The 27,461-nt window shown below is 34.9% G+C and overlaps 1 protein-coding gene across 2 annotated transcripts in view; it reads left to right on the top strand.

The window, feature by feature from the left end:
- The window catches only part of LOC121737490 (transcription factor SOX-4-like), an 83,936-nt gene that overhangs the window by 11,046 nt on the left and 45,429 nt on the right, over positions 1–27,461 (top strand). The window contains exon 1 of one of the 2 annotated variants that reach the window (XM_042129173.1): positions 19,482–19,652. The exons of the other annotated variant lie outside the window; for it this stretch is intronic. Within the exon in view, the coding sequence (XP_041985107.1) occupies positions 19,638–19,652 (15 nt within the window). The 5' untranslated portion in view covers positions 19,482–19,637. Of the gene's footprint in view, positions 1–19,481; positions 19,653–27,461 lie in introns of those variants that run through there. 2 annotated transcript variants of the gene reach the window in all.

Consider the following 27,461-nt stretch of genomic DNA (forward strand, 5'->3'; position numbering starts at 1 on the left):
ATAAGAGGAAATAATATGCTAAACGGAGTGAATAGAACGGCAGTCGAGCACAATTATACTAATAATTGCTACAGTATCAGAAGTGTCGTTATCGCGAGTGTGTTCAACAACTTCCCTTGTTCAAGAAACTTTTTCTCGTGATATTCACTCTGCGGTAATCGCGTTAGCCGCTTAACTTGCGGACATCTTCCCCGGTTCGCCCCTTATTGAAAAAAAAACTTACATTTTCCGTTCTAAAAGTTAAGAATTGCGCTTTAAAATTCTTTATGTGGTAAAATGTTTTTTTTTACGAACTGAGACAGATAATGAATTTTGCATGCAGCAAGTATTCCGAGTAACATATGATTGTATGCAATGTACAGTATATTTCTGAGTAAAAAGAACGAAATAAAGTCAATAAATACAGAATTCTTTTCACCAGCTAAAGTCGCGTGTTGGAGCGAAGCATTCCTGTTTAAGTTAAAATTTAAACACATCGCAACTAGCTCCACGAAATGTATTATTTACCCCAACTTTGGATCAGTATATCTTGGTATTATTCCGTTTGTCATATTTTATTTTCTCTTTGTTTTTGAGATGCTCTTCTTTTACGTAATATTGTGTTATTTAGCAAGGTTTTTCGAAAAGTAAACATACAAAACTGATGAAGTTTAAAATTGTACCGCAGAATGTTTGTATCGTTTTAGCTAAGACTAATATATTGAAAGTCATTACAGTCTCTCAATCTGAAGCTTTAAATCCAATAATTCCAATCACGCACACTCTATCATCAATATTTGCGTTCAAAACACTAGTCGCTACTAATCATATGATTATTTTTTCGAAGCTTCATAAATCCCGCGGGACCGTAGTACGGCACTGGGATGATTTACATCGCGAGTAGCGTGACTCCAGGAACGAACGGCAAATCCCTTGAATGCCAGCGAAATTAATCACCCGGCTCGAGTTCCCCTTCCAGCGCAGTTCAGTCGAAATTCCCTTTCGAACCAGCCAGCCAGATTTTTTAATACATTAAGTAGATAAGTGAGTTTCGTTTTATTTCCTGCGATTGTTTTCTTTGGGTTAGCTGAGCTTTTTACATGTCTCGAATATAATGCGAATTAAAGCGCGTTTTTTGCAAGCGACTGCGGCGTCGGTGAAACCGAGTTTACATTATCATGCACGGCTAGAATTAGTCGCCGCCCGACACCTTTATCGTCTAAACGGTGCACCGTTATCCCTACCAGGGAATTTAAAGTTCGAAAACAACAATTCAGACGTACACGCCTGAATTTTAAATTGTTTCAGCAAACAACACTTGTTGTTCGAAATGTTTAAGCAAGAATTTCAAAACAAGTTTTGTCACGTCCCAAATCTCCTCCTACATCGCCAACTTTATAATTTTCATCTGCAATCTAAGTAAATTGAAATTCGATCTCGGATCTCTACTCGATTCCACATCTTAAACGTATTCAATTTGTGTTTTACTCAATCTAGTTAAGACTAATGTCTACGGATTCGATGATTGGCACATACGAAAGCAATTTGCTAAGTAAAAGCGTGGAAACCTCAAGAACTTAATATATTATGAAATAGATTCGATTTCCATGTTCTTCCCTCATTAGCAATATTTCGCTATAAAGTTATTATAGCTTGGTATTCGACTACCCTTGCCCATGTTATCCTCGTCATGATTCGAGTTCTGATTGTGCTCACAATTTACAAGTCACGAATTTAGTACTGATATTACAAAATTGTCGATCCCGCTATCATTCATCGTTGACTGATTGCACTTAATATAGTGCCTACTCAGATCTGGTTTGTTCTCATGATTAGCTTTGACTCAAGCATAAAATAAAATTGATTTACTGTGGATTTTGATTTCTTCTACTGTTAAAAGAATATTATAAAACCTTATTCTAGAATCACTAAACCAAATTTAATAGACCAAAAGGTGACGAAGTTATCAAACACGTGAACTCGTTATTACGATTGACGCACAAAAATGAATTAAGAAATATCCAACCGCACTCGTGTATTATAACTCCCCTTAAGCAACAAACAGCGAATTACGAATTAATCATAATTTGATCCCCGATAAGGCCGTACAATAAGTCTCAATAACAAACTTTAACAATCCGAAAGGAAATGGATCTCGGTGTCGTGACCTGTCGGCGGCCAATTTAGCCTCGAATGCGATGACGATTAAAAACTAAATGCATTATTTATCTAGCTTAGTGACAATTATATAATTGGGTCGAGTGATTTTACAATCGACAGATAATGCGTTCGCGTCGATAGCTGTGTATGCACTTCGCAGTACTTCCTTCTTATTCACACTCAGGTCTCATTTAGACGTTCCAGCTTCGACAATATCTAAATCTGAGCACAATTATGCTCCCTCTATAATTTAAATTGCATTCGGAGAAGGAGTAAAGCATTATCAAAATCACCATTTAAAAGTTATGCTCGAACAGACATAAAAACAAATCGGGAACATCCTTTTGGGAAGTTGGGCTGTAAAATCTTAACAAAGCCTTAAATGTGCAATAAAATCCAAAAATAATTACGGGGATGCTGGTACGCTGCTCAAGTTTTTATGAAACCTGAATTGGTGGGTACGAGATTTCGCGAACTAACCTAAATTAGACTCATTATTGTGTTTTTGTGTAACCCTCCCACTATTGTAGTTTGGAACACTAAAGACTACAATAAATATAACTGTAACCTCCGGTAGCCCCATATCTTTAATTTCTTTCTTTTAATTTTCGTGTGTTACGTTGTTATTATTGTTAATTTTTGTTGACAAACAGACGCTCACTCTCACATTTGTAACAATATTAGTATGGACAGCAATAATATACGACGTAAGCGAGACATCATAACAATCAATATTCTTGTACATATTATGATATCGATCGAAGACACGTCTCGAACGATTTGGGTTTCCAAAGCCGTCAGATTACGAACATTATCTCATGACGCATATCTAATGGGATCGTCGACCTATTGTCCTATTAGATATTTGATCACGCAAACATTTAAATTAGCACCCATTTAATGTCACCTCCGTCTATTAACAGATTTATGACATCGAACAAACCAGATTTAGGAAATATATAAATAGCGAGAAAAATGTTTAGATTGCATATTTAATGGAACGGGTGCCTGAGTCATCAACGGATTCGCTGGAGGTATTAATATGAAATTTGACAGGTATATTCCTTACCGCGTAATCCACTCTGATGTTTCCCGGAATACCCATGGGAGTGACGGGAAATGGGAAACAAGTTCCGTGCACGAAATCGTGCGGCTTCTGTTGTAAGACATAAAGGCTTTTAAATTTTTGGAATTATTCGCATGGTCGAAATTGGGAAGGCTCCGGTGAGGAAAATTCTTGTCTAATAATATTTTTATCCTCCTCGAGAGGCGGGCGTTCTTTTTTTGGTAAGATAAAAACAAAGATTTTAATAAACACCCACATTATTTCGTTCTAAATGAAAAAAGAAGAATAATGATTGCCTACTTATTGCTCGCTCTAGACCATCTTGGGGACTGACTAATAGGCATCGTTTATTTTTTGCAGAAATAAGCTTCTGATTAATCACCCGAGTAATAATCCGAAAGTGTAATGTGTACAAGTATTATAAAATAACATACAAAAAGAATTTCTTCCACAAATTGATGTGGCAATGGCGACGTGAAGCTCGCGTGTATGACGGCTTTGTAAGTTTAACATAATTAACGAATCTAGATATGAAAATATACTCAAAATGCCTTTTAGGATAATTAATTTTCGCTCTTTATAATTAATGAGACCTACGTTTAATAAATTATATTCTATATTACTCTGATTATTTAGTTTGCCAACGGTCTATTTTAGCTCTTGAAATTATGATGCTAATATGATTTCCTCGTACGTAATATTCAAACTACTGCTGAGGGAGGAGTTATTCCCAGACCTCTAATGTCGCCCCCCAGTCACTCTACCCACATTAATTTTCATGAAATGGATTAATTTAAATTTTAATAGTTTCCAAATCAACTTCATACGCATTCCCCTTGACACTGTACGTCATATGAATCCTTACACTTAACAAATGACAACTGTTCCCCAATGATTAAGGAGGCTCAACCTGAACTAACTCTGCTGTATAATTATGTGCCTCATCATCAATATCAACATCGTTTGAAACATCTACAAAGTTCCCGCTTGATCAGATTTAAAACTTTGCTTTTCCATACCGAAAATATTTGATCGAAGTGACCGCAACGACATACGTCTCGATCGATTATATTCATCGTACCTTTAATACTATTTTTTTGACTCTATATTGCTTAATATCAGTACTAATAGCTTCTCTAATAATAATTTAACAGCATTTTCAAATGCAATATCTCAATCAATCGTTTTAGCCTCGTAATCAAAGGCACAACTGATATTAAACGTGGAAGTTAATTCACAGCGAGTGGGACTCTGTAATTATGTATTCGTGAACGGAAAACGTTCAAATTCAACCTAATTGATGCTTTTGAAGTGTTTTAATTCTGTAATTGAATTTTTCGTACTTGTTTAGCATCTTTTGTTTAATGTATACCACTTTGGCCTTTTACAAACCGTGTTATTTGTTAATGATTTTCCGTTGAGTAGTATTTTCTTAAAATCTCTTTAAATAAAATGAATTTTGTTAGTATTAGTAAAACTCGAAAACGGCTGAACTGAGTTGGCTAATTTTAGTCTTAATATATTAGTGGAAGTCCAGGGTAGGTTTATATTAGAAGGGAAGTGATAATAATCACCGGGTCATCTGCTAAGTTTATAATTGTATGTGTGTGTTTGTAATTCCATTGACTGTTGTGTATGTGCTTTGAAGCACGTAGATACAAGTAATGCAAATTAATGATAGACTGGACTTTGATTATGAGATAATGATAATGTACAGGAAGTTCAAGACGGAGGTACCTTTCTTAACACGGATAATGCACTGTATCATGAAAAATATAAACTAAGATAAAATGTGTGTTCCAAAATTCCAAAAGATTTTAAAGCATCGTAATATACATTATAAGTAGCAAATATCTTATTATTAGTTCCAACAACATACCACAACATCATATTCGTCTTGTTTTAATAAAATATTCAATATAAAAATATGAAGCTTATTGAGATGTCAATAAAGATGCGAAAAATGTCTGGCTTACTACTGTCTGCTTGCAAATTTATTTTTCATCGACGGGAGGTATGCACTTAAAAAAGTTTCAATGGAATCTGTCTCGACGCCATATTTTGCGATGCCTTCTTAATAAATCTTCGACATGAATGATAAGTATTTTCTATTTTACGTTTTTGAATTTCGTTTTATGTTCACTTGTTGACCGCCATTTATAATCTTGTAGTATGTTAAGATTATTCATTCGTGAATCCTTAAACAGATTTTTAAAATTAAAATTATCAAAATCATAATTTTAATACAAAGTTTAAATAAATAAAAAAATATAAATAATTTATTTCCTTATTTCACAATTTTGTTACATACACAAAAAAGATGAGATCCACCTAGTAACTGTCTTAAGACACTTGTGTCAGGTGGACTCGCCCTTCCATAACTATTATATGTAGTGTAAAATACATTTCAGGAAAGAAAGAGATAGATTTACAAAAAACAAGTTATAACAATATTTAATTTTATTTATGTGTGTGTGCGTGTTAAATGTAAATTAACTTCTGATATTTCATTCAAATATTCCTGTTAAAGCTTACAGCTTTACATCAGTACACTTTGCCGATATATGTATATTTAGCTTATAAAGTAAACAACAAACTAGTTGATGAAAACCACATTTGTCCAACCTTTAACAAAAGGCAAAATTTTAAAACTCATCCCAGCTTTGTTGTACTTTGAAAGTTGCCCGTTACAGTTGGTAATACACCACCAATATTTACTTTGTCCAGTCCCGGAGGATCGGGAGTCCGGGACGCTTCGTTGTGTAAATATTCTTATCCAATTTCATCTGTCTTCGGATTGAATTCTGAAAGCGGACGGGTTGATTCAGAATTAGTTTACAAGATCATAGGTATAAGCTAATTACGCCGGACAATGGCTTCTTCACGGAAAGCGTTAAAGTGTTAGCTATTGATTAGCTGATGTATAATTCACAAAACAAGGATGCTATTTTTATTAACACCGTGCTAATTTTAAATTAAAGCTCATGTTCTCTTTTCTCGTATCGTAAAATTTAATTTTATGTTCCTTTTATAGCTTTCAGATAGGAAAGTTTCGTTTTATTCAAATTTTATTAGTTTAAGATACACGCTATCTCGCGTCAGTCAGATATTAATTAAATTTTCAATTATAATAAACATCTAAGAAACAAATAAGCCCAGTCTATATTCGACCTCATCTGTTTCTCGTTCGACACAATGCACTATTGAGATGTTCTATTAAACAGAATATCTTAAACGTTACATCTAGCTGTAATGCATCCTTGAAACGTTGCTTGTGTTGCTACACGTAATCCTATTTGCTCGATGTATTAAATTTTCTGTTCAATTATTTCTAAAGCGATTTTAATATTACACTTATAGTAATATTAACTTGCGTTTTTACTACCGAGACAGTATATAATAATATCTGAAGTGTATACTCGTAATATGTCCACGTCAGAAGTAACTTTTTTATTATGTAGTAAAAGTAGCTTACGAATCTCCAGCAATTTTATTTTCAAATAAAGGGTTGCCGGATTGTGATTTACGATATTTTCGGTCTCGTCTCGTAAACCCTTTTACACTTTGAGAGTAATTTCTAATAACGTCCGCTACTGTTATTACGGTGCAAATGGACGTAAAGCGCTCTCACATTTCATACGCTCGACTCAATAGCGAGCCTGTGCATGCTTTTTATTAAGCGAGTGAGCTATAAATTTTACATTTACAACGTCGAAAACTCGACCACTTTGTTGTACGGCTATAAAAAGTTCAATTCGTAACAAAGTATCGAGTGCGGGCTCACGTTCCGTCGAATTGCATCTGCGTCCGTTTCGGTTCGACTCATCGATTGGCTCCATCTGGCGAAGGTCGGCCGTGCTGGATCGTCCTCGTCGCCCTCGAGAGGATCCGCAGTGCCAGCAGATATTTTCCGATCCCCGCCGGCTCGACCACCGCCTATCGAGTTATCAATTCGTGCCCCAGTTTCCTGACACGAGTCACGCAAGCTCCGATAAGACTAATCGGCCTTTATTATTGTGACATCGTTGCGAATTGTTAAATTACATGGTTCGTTTCGAAGACTCGTAATCAAAAACGGCGAAGGGGATGGGAGTCTCATCAACTTTCCTTTCGGTTCACTATTGACTCTGTAATCTGACTCATTTCCCCACACCGGCTTTCGGGAATAAGAAAAGTTCCGGCGTCTTTGAAAACGAAAGAAAGGGCCCTTCGCTCGAACGAAACTGAGTGTCTTTGATCAGCAAAAGTTCGTAATAAGTTAAACACAAAAACAATAAACGGAATCGTTTCGAATTAATCTCGTAATCGAAAACCGAATCAGTAATGAATAAAAGTAAATTAAACACAGCATTAACGTTTGTGCGCTCGGTTACGTGTGAGTACATAATGAGAGCTTATGATTCATCAGTTTCGATACGAATGTACTCTCCTTCAATAACATTATCGACGTTATCGATTTTAGCTCCTATTAGCTCATATTTTCTCGCATGTGCTACATTATGTAATAATATATTTCCACCGCATTTCGCAAATCAAACGTTAGAGTCGTTTCTTTTCCTTTGTTACGGCCGTCATTATCGTTTTCACTTCGTCAAACTTTTTTATTTTCTTTCTCCTCACCCCGGATCGGGATACATTGAATTTAGAAACGTTTCCTTTTTACCCCCCGAGGTTTTTATCTTTATACGGTGCGCTGTTTTAACACAAATCCGCACCGAGTGGCCCATTCGGTAAATTAGCATGCCTCCTTCCTTATTTCTCCTCTCGAATTCGTTTAAAAATCAAAAAAGATCACCGAGATAAAAACCGAGGCGCGGAAACGTAAGCCACACGATGGAAACGATCTCGATCTTAATACGCTCGCCTAATGCGTTTATAATCATATGCGTTCGCTTCGTCGTTCGAGAAACAGTTTAGTCGGTGTGATCACACTAATGAGCGTCCGACCACTGATCGGGAACGGGATTTTGTAGAACACTATAATTTTCCCGAGCGACTAAACCAGTAATAGCCCCGCTCCTAATAACTTCGCAGTCTCGGTAACTCAGTTTTCTCGAGTTCTAAAAGCAATATGAAAAGTGTTACTACGTTTAGTTGTAATCACGGAAACATAATTAAGATCTACGTTTAACGTCTCGAGTCCCGGCAATCCGGCACACTCCGTATAATCGACATTACGTTTGTAATTAAATCCCCAGCGAGTGCTAAACGGGCATCCATGGCTGGCCCCGTAATATACAGTCGACGCATGTCGCCGCGATCCGCAGACATATATTTCAGCGGATCCCGCATTCTGCCTCAATATGTATAAATCTAAGCGTGTCAAATTTTTCTTGCCGACTGAAACGTTTGCAATAGCGATATTTTGCGGTGAAACTAAATCGCAGATTTAATCTAAAAATTGGACTAGTCAGTTTGTAGTCTATTTTAAAACCGTTCATTTGAGAAGTCGCTTATAAAAACGCACTCATCAATCGTAATTTGCATGTAACATTTTGCATCGACTAATGTCTACCCCGTTCCCATGCGCTCGGGAGATGCATATAGCTCCGTTAGGGCAAATATAGTGTGCAGCTCTAGAATTACAGAACTATACACGGAAAATTACTGTTGTGTACACGCAGCGTTTTTTGTTCCCATACTAGCTGCCGCTGATATATGATGTCATTATATAATTATATCAGCTGCTCTGCTCGGCTCCACTGACTCTACGTAATGTATGTTTTCTTAGACTATCGTAATAAAACTCAATGCTATTATCACTGCGATGATTAATACTCTCTTTATGCAAACAATAAATATGTTAACAGTCGATACAGCTATTATTGAACATATAGCTATTACAAAATAAAGTTTATTCGCTGTGTAATTTTTATCACGTCTCCGCTTCCTAAGTCAACGATCTCGACGCTTCGTACTTAGCGAATATTACGTACTGACATGCCTGTCATAAAAACTGAACTCATTTCACACTCGGTAGTTTTAAACGGGAGACATTCCGCTCAATCGTACGACAGAAAAATATGTAGAGAAAGAATAGAGACGCTATTGCGAAGACGAGATATTATAATCTCAAATTTCTCAGAAGAGACAGAGCTGAAACGTCTTCAGTAATTCTACACGAGATTTATAAATAAATCTACTCTCGAGTGTTTATTGCATTTAATTTGTATCTCTCTCGCATTTGCATTCGCCGTGTCGTTAACAACATATTGTCTCGAGGAATCCAATATAGTAAACATTGCACGCTATATTTTAGGCAAGAGCTCCGGTTAGAAATTTAGGTCCCTCTGGAATTGTGCATCCGGAATTGCTTCTACTATTTTAACGGGTACACGATCATAAGCTGCAATACTTGCATCATCGGATCTACAAAAACATGATGAGTATATTGAAATCGGTATATCTGTCAACATAGGAATTAGTTCAGAATCAAACGCTAGTAATCTGAGCGACGCAATAGCGATTTGCGTAGCGGCACCGAGTACACGTTCCGGATTTTCACATTCTATTTCTGCTGTGTTTTCGTTTTGATAGTAAACTTTCAGAGGATTAATCGAACTATCATCAATACCTGAGAAAGAACGTTCACGGTTCAGGATATAATATGCTGAAAAGTAAAAAGTGATCAACGTTAATTACAGTTTATTAAATGCATTAAGCAGAGCAAGTTTACCAGAATGCGTCGATCCTGATTCTCAGTAAAACTCTGCACGTATTCGCTTATCACAAACATAATATTTATCGTTAAACATATTGTATGTAAATGATAATTTCATTTTTACACAGCAATTGATATAATTCCGTTGAAGTGTTTTGTATCGGATCGCGAATTAATGAACGGATCTCTCGCTCGAGAGACGGAAATATTGTAATTACGCTCGTAATGATGGAAAAAATGCCAGCAGCTTTCGGGCACTTCACGTCTGGGAGTATCGTGCAATCACTGATGATGGTGCATCATTAAAGTAGATAATCTTAATGTTTGTGTTTACAGCAGACGTGTAGTTGGCGTTAGATCAAAACCCCACTGTTAGACAGGCGGACGCCATGACATTTGAGATCTTAATGCAGTCACTTGTTAATAAAGATAACAACCTGTTTAAACATTTTTGGATCCCGTCCCAACCTCACCTTTTACTACCTGCTATTTTAAAGTTTTATGTCGGTCTAGCTCGCGGTTTGTTTTTATCCGACAATATTATGTTATGATAATAATTTTTACTTTAGTTTTGGTTGTGTTTCGTTAAATGTTTTTGATGTTAAATAGCATCCCAGAGCAGTAAACATTTCAGACTTTTTGTATTAGTATAATTACGTTCTAGTTTTTGATGCACTAATTGTATTCCCTTAAAATAGCCGATTAAAGATTCCGACGCAATGACCCGTTAACACAAATAACTGTATATTTTTATTTAAATTTGCATTGAATGACCCGTAGGAATATAAGGTGGAAATTAATTCCAGAATGTATTGTGACTCACGCCTCTAATTAATTTATACGACAGAACAATTTGATCAAGGTTCGTATAAAGATGTCAAATTGTAATTATACAGTTAGATTACCACTTAAGCCTGCATGTGCTGGGCTCGAGTTGGCCTTGGGTTAAATATCACGTTGTCATCTCTGTCGTTCTTCGTACTTGTGAACCAACCCTGGTTAAACTCCAATGAGCCGCCCAAGAAAATATAATTTTAAGTCGTGGAATGTCATAAGTTGACTCTCTAACTGATTTCTATTCATAACATCATAACCATTAGTATGGGGTCCAATATTCCATCTATTACGCCTCCCTAAATGAACTCGAACGCTTCAACAAAGGTCGCCCATCTGTCGAGCGTCAGAACCTCGCTGACTCATCCATCATGAACCAACAAAATATCTCGTCCGTCTCCCCGAGAATCTGATCCTACAATAAATTCTACTTCAGATTAAGCATAAGTCGTCCTAAACTATATAATAAATCATATCATCAATTCGCTGTTTGAAGTCGAGCAAACGATTTTCAAGTATAATACAATAAATTCTAGTTTTGGCACGCGCCAGCTCGTATCGAAACTCCTGATTCTTTATTGATCAAATGTTTACCGAAAATAACAAGAAAGGTTAACTTAATGTTGCGAATAAAACGATTTTCTCGTTTGAATTTTCAATAACGGCCTCGTGTAATCGTTCTGTTTATATTTCGTAAACAAGTTTAATCACTGAGTTTATTAATTTTCGGTTGTTGATTATCTTTATTGCTTTTTAATAGTGGTGCGACACGTTTCGTCTCAGTATTTTCCCTCTCTCTTATTTCTCTCGATTTCGCCTCATCGCGAGCCACACGTGAAAGATCTCCAATTAAACACATAGTTTTATCAAAACAATCGTAAAGCTGTGACGTCATTACACGCGCGGTCCTGCACCGCGTATATTTATAAACAGCACGTGTGCCGAGTGCGCCGTACATGCGCCCGCGCTGAGCGCTGAGCCGGCGTTTACATGGTGGCATGGAAATTCACTTTCTAATAACTAGAATTCTAAAACATCCAGCTTCTAAAATTATATAGCAGTAAATGCTCGCCAGCGTTTATATCATCCACATAGACATGTTGCTCGCTAAGCTAATATTACAGACCTTCGCTCTTATACGTATGTAGTGTAAGTTTCGTATCCGTTAAAATCTCTTCCGAGCCACATAAATGTAGCGTAAAAAGATAAGTGTAAATTAAGTACATCATAAACGTGTTAATGGGAGGTTTGACTATACTCGCGTTGGAGTGAGGAAACATTTCTTTTAATTATAAACCTTTGTAAAGACTCGAACAATTAAGATGAATGTTACAAAGTAGTGTGTAGACGTGCACCTCGTTAAGACCACAAAGCTTTCAAAAGAACACACTCTACATAAGAAGTAACGTAGAATGCACTTCAGATAGATAATAATTTCATCAACATTTGTAATTATACTGTTTAACCTTATCCTAACATACTTTTAGGATAAGGTTAAACAGTAGACTTTTCCAATACGTTCGATTTCAATAATCCTTCCTAATGTTATCTGCGGAAGATTTCGGTATTGGATCATCATTTGATAAAAATCGTCTCAAGTCTAAATCCGCTTTTCGATGTTCGATATTGTGACCCTAATCCCCATATAGTCTACATACGAGTGTAGGATCTACTCATGACAGCGTCGCATTTGCATAAGATAGTACCTAATGTACTCATGTTAAAAATGATAGCGTTATCTTGTATGACTTATTGACGATATTAAACCAATTTTAAATTTCGACAATGATTTGTTCCTCTATTTTAAGGACCTTCACATTTATTATCTCGCTGTTTTAAGTTTGTATTAATCGTTGCATCTTCAGATAATAACGTCGCATTTAACGTATATTTGTGTCGTTATCTGTCGTTGTTTGTTATCTCTGAAGTAATAGCCCCTTACTGTCCTACAGCAGGGCAAAGGCCCGTCGTCGGTGTTAAACTGCAATGCGCGATAAATTTTATTGGCAATGTCATTACTCTCTACTTGTCGCGCGATATCGGCGTAGATATTTTTGTCGCACTCACAGTGAATTGGTCAATAATATTTACATTGTTTTTACCTTTGATAACGTTTGTTGTGCTCGATCTCGATTCGTAATACTTTTTATCAATCTGATGTCATCATTATTGTTATTAGCAATGGTTATTTCAAATATTCGGACTCAAAAATTACAAACATTTATTCTACACCTTCTTCGTATGAAACGACTAAAATATCTTAAGAAAATTTAAAATCACAAAAAAACATGATACCTTTTGTGTCGGTATCGCTTCCGCATTTATTACGAGTCGGTCGTGCATTCAAATTTAGTTCCAAATAGATTTTAAAACGATATCTGATTGACCGTATCAAACTAAAGTTTTAAACGTCGGAACGAATCACACGATGGAGCTTAAACTCTACGTGATTTTATATAAAAGGTAGTGTAAATACCGTGGATACACCCGTTTCCATCGATTCTCAACCCTACCGCGTAACTTAAGGAATTTATAAGTCATCGCTTCTCAGTGGTACGCTGAAGTAGAAGCATCTCGGTAATACATCTCATTTTGAAATTGACGTTCTACAAGCAGTGAAACCATAATGATGGTTTATAGTTACAACTTACACGAGTGCTATAACAGTAAATCTAATGTGGATATCGAAAACAAATAAATACATCTATTCTATTTTCACCGCTTGCAACATTGTTGCGGCCACTTGTAAATAAACCGATAAGACACTACGCATTTGCAGTTAACGAAAAAACTACACGTGTACGCGGCGCGTCATCGCTCGCCTCAGCCAATTATGCAGAAGATGTGACTGCAGTCAGGCGATGCCGGGTCACGCCGTCTGCACGGATCATTAACTGCTGATCTATTAAATGAATATAATCATATTTTATATCGCCAATTATTAGTAATCGCTCGCTATTTCCTTTACGATCTAATTGATCGTATATCTTTATCGGTTTAAATGCTTTGTAAAGATCAGCCCAGGACAAAAGTCCAAATACCCAAATTTTGTATTGGAATTTACTTTTCAAGAGAAATTTGTTTACAGCGTTTTAGAAATGGTTCACTAAATGAAATCCCGAGCCGTTTAAACCGATCCGAAAGTTGGGAAGGATGCCATTTTCCGCTGAGTCAGCAAAGCAAATAACTGTAGCATTGTAGACCGTGTCAGTCGAAAAGCGAATAATATATGAGCAATGTTCTGTTTTAAATAAACCGAGAGTAAAACTGATCTTTATTTCTTGGTACATAATAAAAGAAATCGTACAGGTCCGTAATAACATATCATTATATTCCCATTTCGAGAAAAGATTCAATCGCTTTCGATTACATTAAATCAATTCTGGGACGTTCCATAAGAAATGAAACATTAAAGATGTACAAAATATAAAAATTACCATTCCCCGATACATAATAACTCGAGCGTAAAACTCGGCTGTAATTTAGTGAGCACATTTCAATTCGGATATAACTTATCTCAACTTAAGTAAAATATCTTGTCCCTCGGCTCGGAAAGATTAAGAAGTTTCAGCGAATTCGTAACTTGCATGATTCCCTGAGCCTAAGACGTTGGGACGAAAGTGATATTTCTCGTCCAATTAGACTTGAAAATTAAAAAGTTGCCCGACTCGAATTGAAATTTTGTTAGTTATTCCGTAGTTTTGTCGGTCTGTTGCTGTCTTGCTGAGTCATTAGGTGTCTGACCGTGCAAAACCGGCTTCGCTAACCTCATGTGCAATCTACGATTGCTGTGTGCGGCGTGCACTCTATATTATTCTGTACATTGTAGATCATGTTCAGAGACTTACAACAAATAGATATTTTCGATTGAATACTACTCTATTTTTAATAAAAACATTTTAAGTGATCAAGAGTTTACAAAATTTGATTTGTTCTTAATTTTTCTTTAATTTACTTCGGGTTTGACTTTACTAAAAACTTCTGTTTTAAATGTTGATCTGTTCCTGGATACTTGTGATTAAGCGGACAATAACACTGAAACCAATTTAATCGTTTGCAATAAATACCCTTGAACTATTGTCGTTCTAGCTTTATTCGAGCAGATTAAATCAAGCGCCGCTTTGCTTGATCTACGGCTTACCAACCGCCGGGTTTCTTGTATTTGATTTGCATTGGGTGATTCTGTGATTTCAAATTATGGCTTTTTATATTTATATCCTTGCTTTTATCTTCACTACACAACCTAGATTTTATCGCCATCGTAGTTTTGAACAATACTAGACTCTTAATAGTACTACTAATTGTCATCACAAGATACCAAATAGTACTAGTAACTAAATATACTTTTAAAATGAAAATTATTCAGTTAATGCCCTTTTACTAACAGGTTCTGCATACACTACGTTTCCTTACCGATGCCGAGTCGCCTTGACTTTTGTGATATTCTCTACAAAGGTTACTCTTAAAAATGACTGTTGCTAGATCATTAATTACTTATTTACATAAAAGGCATCATTCGATTTTGTGTCCATTAAATTTTTAATGTTAACGATCATGCGTTGTTTATTGTGTTTCTAACCTTCAACTAATTTTGTACTGATGGTATTTTTATTTATATATTTTACTTGTTGATATGTGATCTAAATCTAAAGCACTCAGTGACCGCAGAAGTAAGATAAACATAGATGCAATTTCGAAATATTTGGCAACCTTAATGCGATTTCCTTACTTGATAGTAAAATCAGCGCATATCACAAAGATATTTGCCGCTTGCGCCGCACTTGCGCCATTGTTGCACCATTGAGACGTATTTGCGCCGCGATAAGAGACTCGCGACTCACAAATGTTTACTCAAACAATATTTTCCTCCGCCTCCACTCGATGTCGACATCAAATTAAACAACTTAACCGACCCGACTTTGATAAAGTTTACAGAGATAAGGAATAAAAATCGCCGGCTACGATAGTGAATCCGCCATAAAACCATAATGCGCCAGATTTACAATGTTTAAAAAGGAGTAGGAAAATAGAAAACATATTTGAAGTACTCGATAGTTGTATTATAGCATTATAGATCGTAAACAAAGTAATTTCACACGATTAATAATAATCTTAAGGAGAAGATACACCAAACTGTAGTGACAGGTATAGTGTATACTTTTAAGCTATCTTATCTACGATCGAATATAACATCAAAATAATGTGTTAATGTTGACTTATTCATGATCAAAACTTATGTTGATAGTATGAATCCTTAACCAATGATAACAGCTGATCATTCGAAGTTACGGAAGTGGCAAATTGAGGTTCGCCTCACAAAAAGCAGGAAAAGGTCAAATATGGCGTATCAAAGAAACGTGAAACAAAATTCCAAATTGTGGGCTACGATTGTACCACCTGACTCGAAAATTTTTGCACACTCGAGTAACGAGAATAACATCTGTTCCGGTAAATTCTGGATTGTTTTCACCGTGTTTGAACACTTGAGTAAATAATTACGCATTTCCCCTTTACGAAGTTTCTATCACATTTTTTTTAATGGCGATGAACTTTTAAAAGGCAGGGTTAACGGCCTTTTTGTGGCAGTACCTACTGGCGAAACTGTAAACTCGCAAATCGAACAATGCTTACCCAATTCGAAATGTCATACGACCTCCATTATACCTAATCATCGTCGTTTTAAATCGTGAATTGGTCAAATGGTGTGTCTTACTTTGGGAATTACTCTGACATTGGATTTAAATGTCAAAAATAAGTGATAAACATTACAAAATATTATGAAACTGTCATATCGATATTTAACTCCAGTAAACCAAAGATTAAGTTTCATAGAAAATATGAAGTCTGCTCACAATACGCTTCACAAAGTTAAATAGAGACGAGAAATTAATAAAAGAAAACATAGGGGCCACCCGCTAGTGTGGTAACGAAGGATAAAAAATGACGCAACGAAAAATGGGTTTTAAACGAAAACATAGCGGAGAGATAAGTTCGTTTTATTGTCCGCGACATGGGGGCGAGCTACAAAACATCGAAAAAGAGTTCAATACGGCCTGCTCCAGTGTCCTGTGTCACGTTACAAAAAATCTATTAGAATGTAGATACAATCAGGGAGACCGCCGATGAAATATTTACCATTGTTTCCGATTTCACCAATTACAACTCCCCTTTGCGGCTCGCAATGTTTGACTTTACAGCGCAATTAGCTATGCGCTGTAAAATTACTGTCATTGAATTTAATTTTTAACACTAATTGTAGTTAAATCAAATTTAACACCCGAGTCGAATAACTGTAAATGGCTTAATTAATATTATTCAAATGATTATGTTTCCCAACGGCGGAAATGCAGCGAAACGTCGAATTCGACGTCGAATCCTCTATTAAACTTCTAATGGGATATTAAACCTTGACGAATTTACAGCATTTAGATTTTATTAGATTCAGAAGCTGCACGTGGCGCGAGCCGACATCTTTCAGCGCCAAGTTTTAATCGTGTCTAATAAACACTTCCCTTTTATGAAACATTACCGTGATAAATTACCGGGGTGCGATTATTGCGAGTAGCTCCCGTGGCGTATGAGGCTGATACGTATCTAATAGAATAATACATCAAAACGTCCTGCTCGTATCAGATGTAAGAATGGTCTACCTGTCTTCATCAATAATACTTTTTTTATACGCGAAGTTCCCTCGAACGTTGTCTAATGTCTGTCCGGTGTGATTGATGCGTTTTGAATACGGCGCTGGAGGTTCTCGTGTTAAATCGTCCTCGTCCGATGCGCTCAGATTCGAATCGAACTCTGGATAATTTATATTCCCAGTTTAGTATGTTTATTCGATTGTAAATCGTAATTAAAACACGAGCGGGCCGGGTAAAACATGTAAAAACTCGGTTCCGATTCGGGCGATCCCGATAAAATTGAATAAGAGGATTAAGAGATTTATTGTACGAAACTCTTCAAAGGAAAATTTCGGGTGTTCCCATTTTATTTTGTCCGTTTGTTTCTTCGTCGTCTGCTACCGTACGTGCCAACGCATAACTTAACCGAAATGCTTAAACTCATTCGTTTATTTGGCTCCTTCATGTTGATGCTCGTTTTGAGCTTGTACATTTTCGGGTACCGATGTTATTTTTTCGAGGCTCCTAATGGATTCGGCTTAAGTAGCCGCGCGCTGAGTAGTTACACCGATTTCTTGCAATGGAGTTTTCAATTTTGCTGCAGCTTTTCTAATCTAAAATGGAATTTATTTTATAGCTTGGAAACTCGTGTTTATAAAAATAAAGTGATAGAATTTTTGCTATTTGTTCCATTTATCCGTATCTTAAAAACATAGAGTTTACATCAGTAGCGACTCATTTCATTAAAATTATTTTAATATTAACTGTTATTATAGAACTAAACACATAACCGTTAAATAATAAACTTAGAACTGGCATATGCCAAAAACAGATGGCCCGTTGGGCAATAATATTGTATAATGGAGGTCAAACTTGGAGTAATATTAACCTTGGTTCTGGTAAATTATGTTTAGTTCGTGAACTAAAATTCGATAACCTTACAATTATGTAACTTTTTAATCGGGCTTTAATAAGTAGAAATGTTGTTAACATTTGAGCATAATTTGAATTCCGAACTATCCATATTTTCTTACGGCCGTTCCCAATATTTGATCTATCTCTGGTTTTGCCCTACTAGAGATAGGAATAGCTCACAATTGACATAAAATATATGTCTCTAATGTCTAATGTGAGCTATTCCTATCTCTAGTAAGGCAAAACCAGAGATAGATCAAATATTGGGAACGGCCGTAAGTTGTATTCAGTTACAAGCAACGTCAGTAAGACCAACATAGCCTTATGATTGTATGATATACTCACACATATATATCATACACGTGATCCCTCTCTACGATCAATTCAGATGTTATTGTAATGAACATAGCCAGTGGCATGTATGACAACAGCCCCAGGGCGCTCTCCAGTAATATATTAGTTAAGACATTGGAATATTACTTGTGTATTTTCAGCTACGATAGCAATGGGACCTTTACACAAATGTTTGACTATATTTAATATCATCACAAAGATATAATAATATTATATTTTATTAAAGCTAAAACAACTATAAAATTTTAAATACCCAATTAGATAAAATAATTACAGTAAATAAAACAGAACACAACAGACTCGAGAAAAAAGAAAAGTAAAATAGCGATTAATCTTAATATCTCCAATTAACAATCTGTGCGATACAAAATAAAATAAATCCAGCGAGAGAGACGCAGGCTGAGACAGTTTGAACAGGAGTCTGATGGCTGTAATTAACGCGTCTGAGACGAGACGAGATAACTCCCCCGATATTGATGCTAGCCACATAATTACACGGATCTGTGTATTTCGTGCTTATGTAACAGCTCACAAGTCACAATGTATTTGAATGTCTAAGGTCGGATACCAAAATCTATGCTAAGTTATTTTGAACGATTTAATTTAATGATCTTCATTTTGAACTTTTACCATATTTTTTTTTGAAAAAGGAAACTGATTTCATATTATTAAAATAGCGTTTAGTTAAACATTTATACATAAAAAATCACAATTGAATATCTTCAATGAAGCGATTTTTGTCGATCCTAAAACTATGCATCTCTCTGATATACGAGTATTATCATCATCCCCGGATATCCAGGACTATTTAAAAAATTCCCCTGTATCGTTAATAAAATAAATTGATACTTAAGGATTTTATGTTTAATAGTAAATCTCTCTGTTACAGGTAAATAGCGTTCCGCACTACGGTGAGCCACTACATCAAGTTCCAAACATATTTTATACCAGTCTAGACCTTAACGAGCTCCGGCATTGTTTATGTGTTCATTGATTTTTATTCCCGTGCGCCGAGTATCCAGGAGTTTGCTATTACCTGACGAGAAAAATGATATATGAACAGGTATGTTGATGTTTTGTTTGGATACTTTGCTATCGCGTGATGTCTCTACATCAAAATACCGACATATTGAAATAAAGAAATTGTCGTTACGTAAACCAAAGAATTTGAAAATCTTTTGCGAGTAAATCGGAAGAGAGTTTAATAATTGATTTAAAGTATTTTAATTTTTTAATTTTTATTTAAAGTCGTATACTTATTATTTAAAAAAAGTGTTCATGTACTAATTTTCCCGCTCTTTTGACAATGAATACAAGTAGTTGTAATCTAGGATTTGTTAGTTCGTTTCCGTTGTTTTAACTGTCGCACTAATTCGTACGTGCACTTAAGTAGCCACATCCTCATTAAACGCAATGCTATTAATCTGTCTCGACCACTTAACTCTATAGTCACCTTAATATTTTAAAACTATTATTAGATGCACGATGTGAGATAAAAACTAGAAAATAGAATTTCAGTGAATAGCGTGTGTTCCTATAACTCCATTTCTTTTAACTTTACCATTATTATTTTGAAGATCTTCATCCGAATCCTACTTCTTATATATATTATAAGTCTTCATCGTGATAAAGAATTAGCCTTTGCTACTGCTCTATTTTCTGGTAATTCTAAGCAAAAATGATTTGCTTCTCATTTGTGTATTATATTTGATTTATAACACGCTGGCTTTCAAGACTACATTTAGGGTACGCTTTATGAAATACAATGTCCCGTTTGGGTAATAACCATAAATTGTTGGATCTCTCATTTACAACATCTTTTGGTTTTACACCAAATATATTATCGTTTTGTTTGTTCGTTTGCCAAGTGTTAAAATTTATCTTCCTGTGTTTGTATAGTGAACGTGACATCTCAATAAAAGCAAAATCGCTGACGATGGACTGACTGCTTTGTTTTTTAGTACCGACCTTGACATATTGTCATACGACATACTGTATCATTACCCGATAGGCACATTTAGTGGAAACGTGTTATTTTTACGATTCTATTTTTATTTGATCGAAAATTCGTTTTTAATGACTGCTCTTGGGTTCGACGCTGTTGTCGGTACGTAATTGATGAACATAAAAATATCTATCCTATAAAAAATCAAATATAGTATGGAAATAATTTAATGTAGTACATTATGCTTTTTAAATTTAAAATGAAATAAAATGATATTATCTGATTACTATTTCAAGTATTATGAATGTATTTGAAAAAAATAAATTTCAAGTTGCAATATTTTTTTTCATGAAAAAATCTGGCATTGATTTATAAGTAAAGCAATTAGTGATGTGGATGGTAACGTAAATTTGGAGTTAATTAAAATTTTGACCTCAATTACCTTTTAAGGCCAAATTTTGGTGAGGGTATACTTAAGTAATTATTTTTTTAATGAAATTTTTGTAGTAAGTTAATTTTCAAAAACGTCTTAGCCAACTTTAAAAATCAACGGCAAAATGTGTATAAAATTCATTCATAAAGGTAAATTTACAGAATTATGGAAATTATGGAAAATCAACTTCTTTGGACACAATATGGCTAAGAGGTTTTTAAATGTATGTCATTAAATTTATTAGCATATTTATTAATTCGCAGCTGAGAGAGCAGCTGTTTCCAGCGCAAACCATCGCAATAATTAATCTTTTGCATATGCAAATGAAACCAGAATTAAATCTGTCCATTAGCCCCAAAAATAATAAAGATTATAAAATTGTTACTGATTTCGTCAAAAACTGGTAGTAGAGAGATATATGTTATTTTATAAAATTACGAGTTATATAGGCTCATGGTACAAAAAATTAAGAAGCTACATTTAAAGTTTTTAACAAATACAACCTATTGGCTATTTGAATGATAGAACCAATTAGAGAAAATATTCCAAACAGAAATATCCGATCTAAAACACTCGACTTACTATTTTCTACAGGGTCTGATTTATGGAGACAATTAGAAGACGAAGCAAATTCTCAGAATCGTGACTTAATATAAAGATAATGACTGAAGTTTCTAAAGCAAAATGGAACATCTTTTGTTTGTTACCGAGCAATGTCATACTCATCGGGTCCCATCGGTTCTGACAAATTATAACAAACTGGAACTCCCGAGTTAGTGAATACCATCAAACGGAGGCAAGAATCCATTAATTCACCGTAAACTTGGTAGATCCCTCGAATCTGGTGGAATTTTCGACGTTTTTGTATAATTCAATATACATTCATACAAACTTTGTACTGCAAATAATTGAATTAGCGATGAAAGATACTTTCGAATTGGATTGCTCGAGTCCATCTCGAAATTAAATGTTTTAGATATACGAACCCTTTGATTAGAAAATATTATGTAGTAAGTATAATCTCTTTGGAAATTATGTAGTATAATGAACCGGCGGGAAGTAAGTTAGCATTAAGTATTCGCATTTCTAGAGCTGTCTGTGTCGAGGCAGTTAAAATTTCACTTGGCTAAGCAAAATTTTCTATCCGTTGCAAAAATCTTCCCCTTTTTAAGGGTAGGAGTCGAGCGAATTCTTGCATAAAATTTACATCGAGCGGTCCATACAAATTACCATTTCACTTCTAACTCTGATTAAATGTTGTAGAAAAAATATTGCTCTCTAAATGGAAGAGAAAATGCTCGGTTTTCGACTCATTAAAATTGATGTTTTGTTTTTTTTACGCCCGCCTTCTCCCGAGAGTGATTCCCTTAGTTGAGCATTTTTTTATTCGGGTCCAATACGAAATTGTTTAATTTATCCAGCAGCAAGATTAATGCTTCGCTTTGAAACATAATTAATTTTGTTTAGATAAGTATTTACTACAATGGTTTTGGCATCAGTAAAATAAACACACGAGAAAACTGTTTCTGTTCCGAGAAGCGTCGTTTCGTCCAATCTTAAAACTTGGCAATATCCGATGAGCCGTCTTCCAAAAGAGGTGTACGGTACAGCATCGTTGAAGCAGAAGGGTGTGAAAACATCGGTAGCAGGGAAAAGGGTATTTGGCAGACTCCTACAAGCTAATGATCCTCTTGATTGCGGTAAAGTGTCGCTATAAACCGTCTGGATGTTGCCAACTTTGAAAAAACAGTTCCCTCTCTTAAATGACTATTTTTCCTGGCAGCCGAGCCATATTATGAGACAATTGCCTTTATTGCCTGAGAATTGATGCTTTTCCCCCTGCTCGCTAATTATTGTTGTTTAGTTATTTAAGTGGCGGATAAATCTCACCTTAATCTAAGATAAAGCTTTCTCACATGTACCAGGTACCTCTATAATGCACATTTTAATGTAGCCAGTAGGAAATCATGTTCACGTTCATCACACTTTTATCAAAGATCTGTACCTACAATATTTTAATTCAATATAACCAAGTGTAGTTATTATCTGGGGGCACGGGAGTGCCAAGATGAGCCAAGCGAAGCGCGCAAGCGCAAACTACCTACCTTTTCTCGAAAATTGTTATTCGTCAGGGCTTTGAACTTAATATAATGATAAATAATCATAAATGGCCGGGCCTCCGATTTTGACTAATGTGTAAAGTTTTTAGATTCTCCTCGTGCGGCTGACACATTATATTATTATCAAATATTTTGCCGCGCTTTAGTGTAAAATTAAGGTTTTTAGATTTAGGGCTGAGTATGTAAGGTTAGAAACTTGGCTCTACATGAGATCTCACTACTTTTTGACACGACGAACTATAATATTATTATGTTCTCATCTTGGCAAAATTTTTCATGAAAATGTTTTTGTGGTATTATAACTATTACCGAATTTATCTACTCTATATAAGTCCATCGTTTGTTTCGGAAATAATTATTTTCGCAAAATGTTGTGATAAATTTATGCTGTCAGTTAACTTTTATCTATGTTCTTTAAAATAGCTCACGGCGCCCGAAATCAATTTCGGATTCATAATTTAATTTAGTGGCGCCCATGGCTTTGAAAATGTTTAAATTGCTCGTCAGAAACACAAGGGACCTACTATTGTGATGGCCTTATAACTTTTGTCGCTTTTAATAAATAACGTTTAATTAATTCTGTTTACTTTCGAAAGCATATTTCGATAACTTTTGCTGTAAAACGTGTTTTAATAAAATTTTACAACAAATTTTGTACTCGTGTAATCACTAATCAAGTAGGTTGTGATCAAGAGAAATATTACGTTATTTATTTGGTTTCCAGTTTCACAAAATAACATGAGTGTTTCTAAAACATTTTCATAGCAAACACCTAATTATCCTTAATGGTATTTCTGGTAACATAGTTTCGTTTAACTGCTTATTTAACTCTCATTTCCCAACGAATTTTTCCTCCATGTCCGACTTTATTAAAAGTTGATTCTTCGAGATGGCTTCAGTTAGTACTTCACCGAGAATTCGCGTTGTTAGGGCTGTCTTTTCCAGCTCTGCGAAAAGTTGTATACAGTAAACCTTTTTTGCTGTTTAGTCGGCAAATTATGTTCAGAATATTGTCTTTATTTTGTTAAGCTTATGCTTTTTGTAATTTGAGAAGTATTATTATGAGTGGCTTTCTACTCCGCATCTTCTAACAACTACACAACTTGTATAAATATCTTGGCCTTACAGTTTAGCACAACTACAGTTGTGTTGAACTGTTAAGCCAAAGTGTGTTTTTTTGCTCTTTATTTTTAAGATTTGACAACCCTATGCGTTGGTTCAACGTTTCAATATTCTGGGGGTCCAATAATCACACTAAATTGACAGCGAGGGGGCTCACGTTGATGTCTCTGCAAATCAACTGTTTTTTACTTTACGTTACGAATATTTCCCGTGACAATTCAGTAATAGAGACTTATTTCATATTAGGGTCCTGAGAATTTGGATACTTCATCAGCGACTACGAATTTTTTGAAAGAAATTTATTTCAAACATGCATAATATTATAATAGAGGTATTAGAAATGAAACTTATTGTAATATTTTGTAAAGTACTTGTTTCATTGGTAACTCTTAGTTATTATTTTTTATTTAAAAGATAATTAATATGCATTTTTTATAAAATTTAAATATTTTACATCTACATGACTCCCATATTTTGGTAGTTTTTTCCGTGTTAGATGTTTTCAATTTAATTGATCATAAAATCGTACATGTTACTTATTTACATATTTAATCGGTAATTGAGCTACGAAATCGTCTGTTAGAAGCATTCTAAAATAATTTTTATATTGATATTACCAAATAAATTATATTCTTGTCTTTATTGAAATTTATAGTGTGTGTTTCAGAGAATTTGTACAGAAAATGTTAATTAATTTAATGGTAAATTACAATTAAATTAATAAATGACGATTCGTAATAGCGTTTTAATAATGTTCGTTAAATCCAATAAAACTGTGTGTGATTATACAATCTGTAATTTAAATGGTAATATTATTCTTACAAAGCTCACTACATAATGGCTGACATATTAGTTAAAGATCTGACACTTAAGCACTATGTTACTATGTCATGATTGTGTTTGATGATGACGCTCGCGACTAATGCTCCGCTCATAAACTCTAGTTCAGTTTGTGTAACTTCTACAATGTATAGATAGCGAATTTAATGTTTCGTGTAAAAGCTTCCATTTATCATTAATGGGGCATTCATCATAAATCAGAGCTCTCTCTCGATTTGTATCGCCGTCCCGCTCTAAGTGGGGATCTGCGGGATTTGCTTGACAGAGTACTTTTTGTTTTTCCTTGTTTGGAAAGGCATCACCTTCTATCGGCTGCATCGGCTTGTTTACTCGAAAGTTTACTAAAGTCATTTGGGAGCGATTTTTATTAACTTTCAAGGCTCCCTTTTTTCTTTTAACGATTTTCCGCCTCGTTTACTTTTGGAGTGGTTTTAGGAACTTTGTCTCTTTTAAATTATGCACGAGAATTCGTTGTCTCATCATCAGTATTCGCTGAGTCATCAACATAGATATTCGTCATATTTTGACAGTTCGACATTATCCCACTTGGGGATTTTTTAAATGTTTTGATTTTAATACATGATAAAAAAACAGAAACATTTGTAACTATTTTTAATGACATAATACATAAAAATAATTTTACATCACATAATGCTATTATAACTCATTTTTCCCACACTTCATTAGATACGTTAGCACTTCATTAGCAATATTACCGATTCATTTAAATATAAGCTTGATTACGAGCGACTAAGGTAGATAATACAATAACGATTCCTCAAAGGTTCTTGTACGCCCGCGTGGGTGGCACATACGCGATTTTGAACGCGCTTGCGCAATTTCTAGGACGTTTTAGTGACACGAATGCCCTACTGATATATTGACGGAAAATTTCAATACATGCCCTATCAATATTATTTATCAATAACATATTGTATGAAACCAATAAAATGTCTGTAACTAATTGATACTATGAAATAGATAAAGTACGTTTTGTGAGTAAACAAAGATACTTCCCTGAGGTGGGATAAACTGATGAAGTAATCTAAGCTTTGTCTAATAAAAGTTCATTGAACAATTGATTTTTGTAGTCCTACTTGGTTACTCTGTTACTATCCATTCTAGATCTTTAGCGCTATTCCATATACTTAGTGGCATATAGTATTTCTGTGTTTTTTCAAACAAAGGTTTGCCTATTTTTGAAAATATGTAATATTATGTAAATCGTTAATCACTGTTCATAAATCTTCATAAATCTTTTTCTATGATTCGTAGGTTCTACTATCCAAAACCTTTTGCAGAGTCAACTTGCCAGTTCCTATAGGAATAGACATATTTGAGGGGTCAACCTAACTGGACAAACACTAGAACCGGTTACCCCGGTCCAGTATTTACCGAACCGGTTATATAATCTAATCACTGATACCTGTTTTTATCTCTGCGATCTGTGTTTATGTGTAACTAAGGTTTTTTCCTATCTATTGTTGTTTTTATGGTGTTATCTTCCTAGTTCAAAATGTATTTTTTATATTGATGACCTGTTGGTTCTTTAAAACAGTTTGTGTGTTTATGTTGTGTTAATGTTTACATACAAAATGTTCAAGAGGCAGAGTTTTTAGGGAATTTTTTTCGCGATTATAATAATTAATTCGTTAATTTTAACCTTAGAGATGAAAACTATCCTATGTCCTTTCCCGGGACTCAAAGCATATCAATACGTTTCAGCAAAATCGGTTCAGCGGTTAGGTTGTGAAAAGGCAACAGACAGACAGACGCACTTTGCATTTATAATATTAGTATGGATTGTGTCCCCAATTCAATAAATGGTGTTATGTGGCGTGTGAAGTTACACGATTTCGTCTAATTCCAATTCGGCTAAGATGCGACCTTAACACTATTGTGAGTTTTCTTAACAACCTCGAGTAATTACGAAATTACGGCTCGCATGTTCGAATAACATTATACAACTTATCACGGTCGGTTAAGGTGGCCAATATTTGCTCTGCGTCCAAGACAAATACTTCAGTAGAGGTTAGTTAAGACGATTACTGCTAAGTACTTACACTTGTGGTAGGCAGTTTTATCGCTTTAATATTAGTATCGACAATTATTACATTATAGTTTCGGGTTCCGTAGTTTTATTTATTTCTTCTCCTTTCTAATTTAATTCAATAGACACCTTCTTTTACGTCGATTATGAATTATGATACAAAAATCATTTCTCTTAGATGCGAATGGATGCACAGTTTTAAATAAAAATACGAATTCAGATCATCAATATAATATGCGATTTCCAACAAAATTAAAACGCCTGGTTAGTGTACAGGTACCGTAAGAAAACTTGACCTTTAATGTATCGAGTGCACAGATACAAACACGATGTTTATCATCATCATGGGCATCATCATCATC

Source organism: Aricia agestis, chromosome 20 (assembly GCF_905147365.1).
Source record: "Aricia agestis chromosome 20, ilAriAges1.1, whole genome shotgun sequence".
NCBI classification, from domain to species: domain Eukaryota; kingdom Metazoa; phylum Arthropoda; class Insecta; order Lepidoptera; family Lycaenidae; genus Aricia; species Aricia agestis.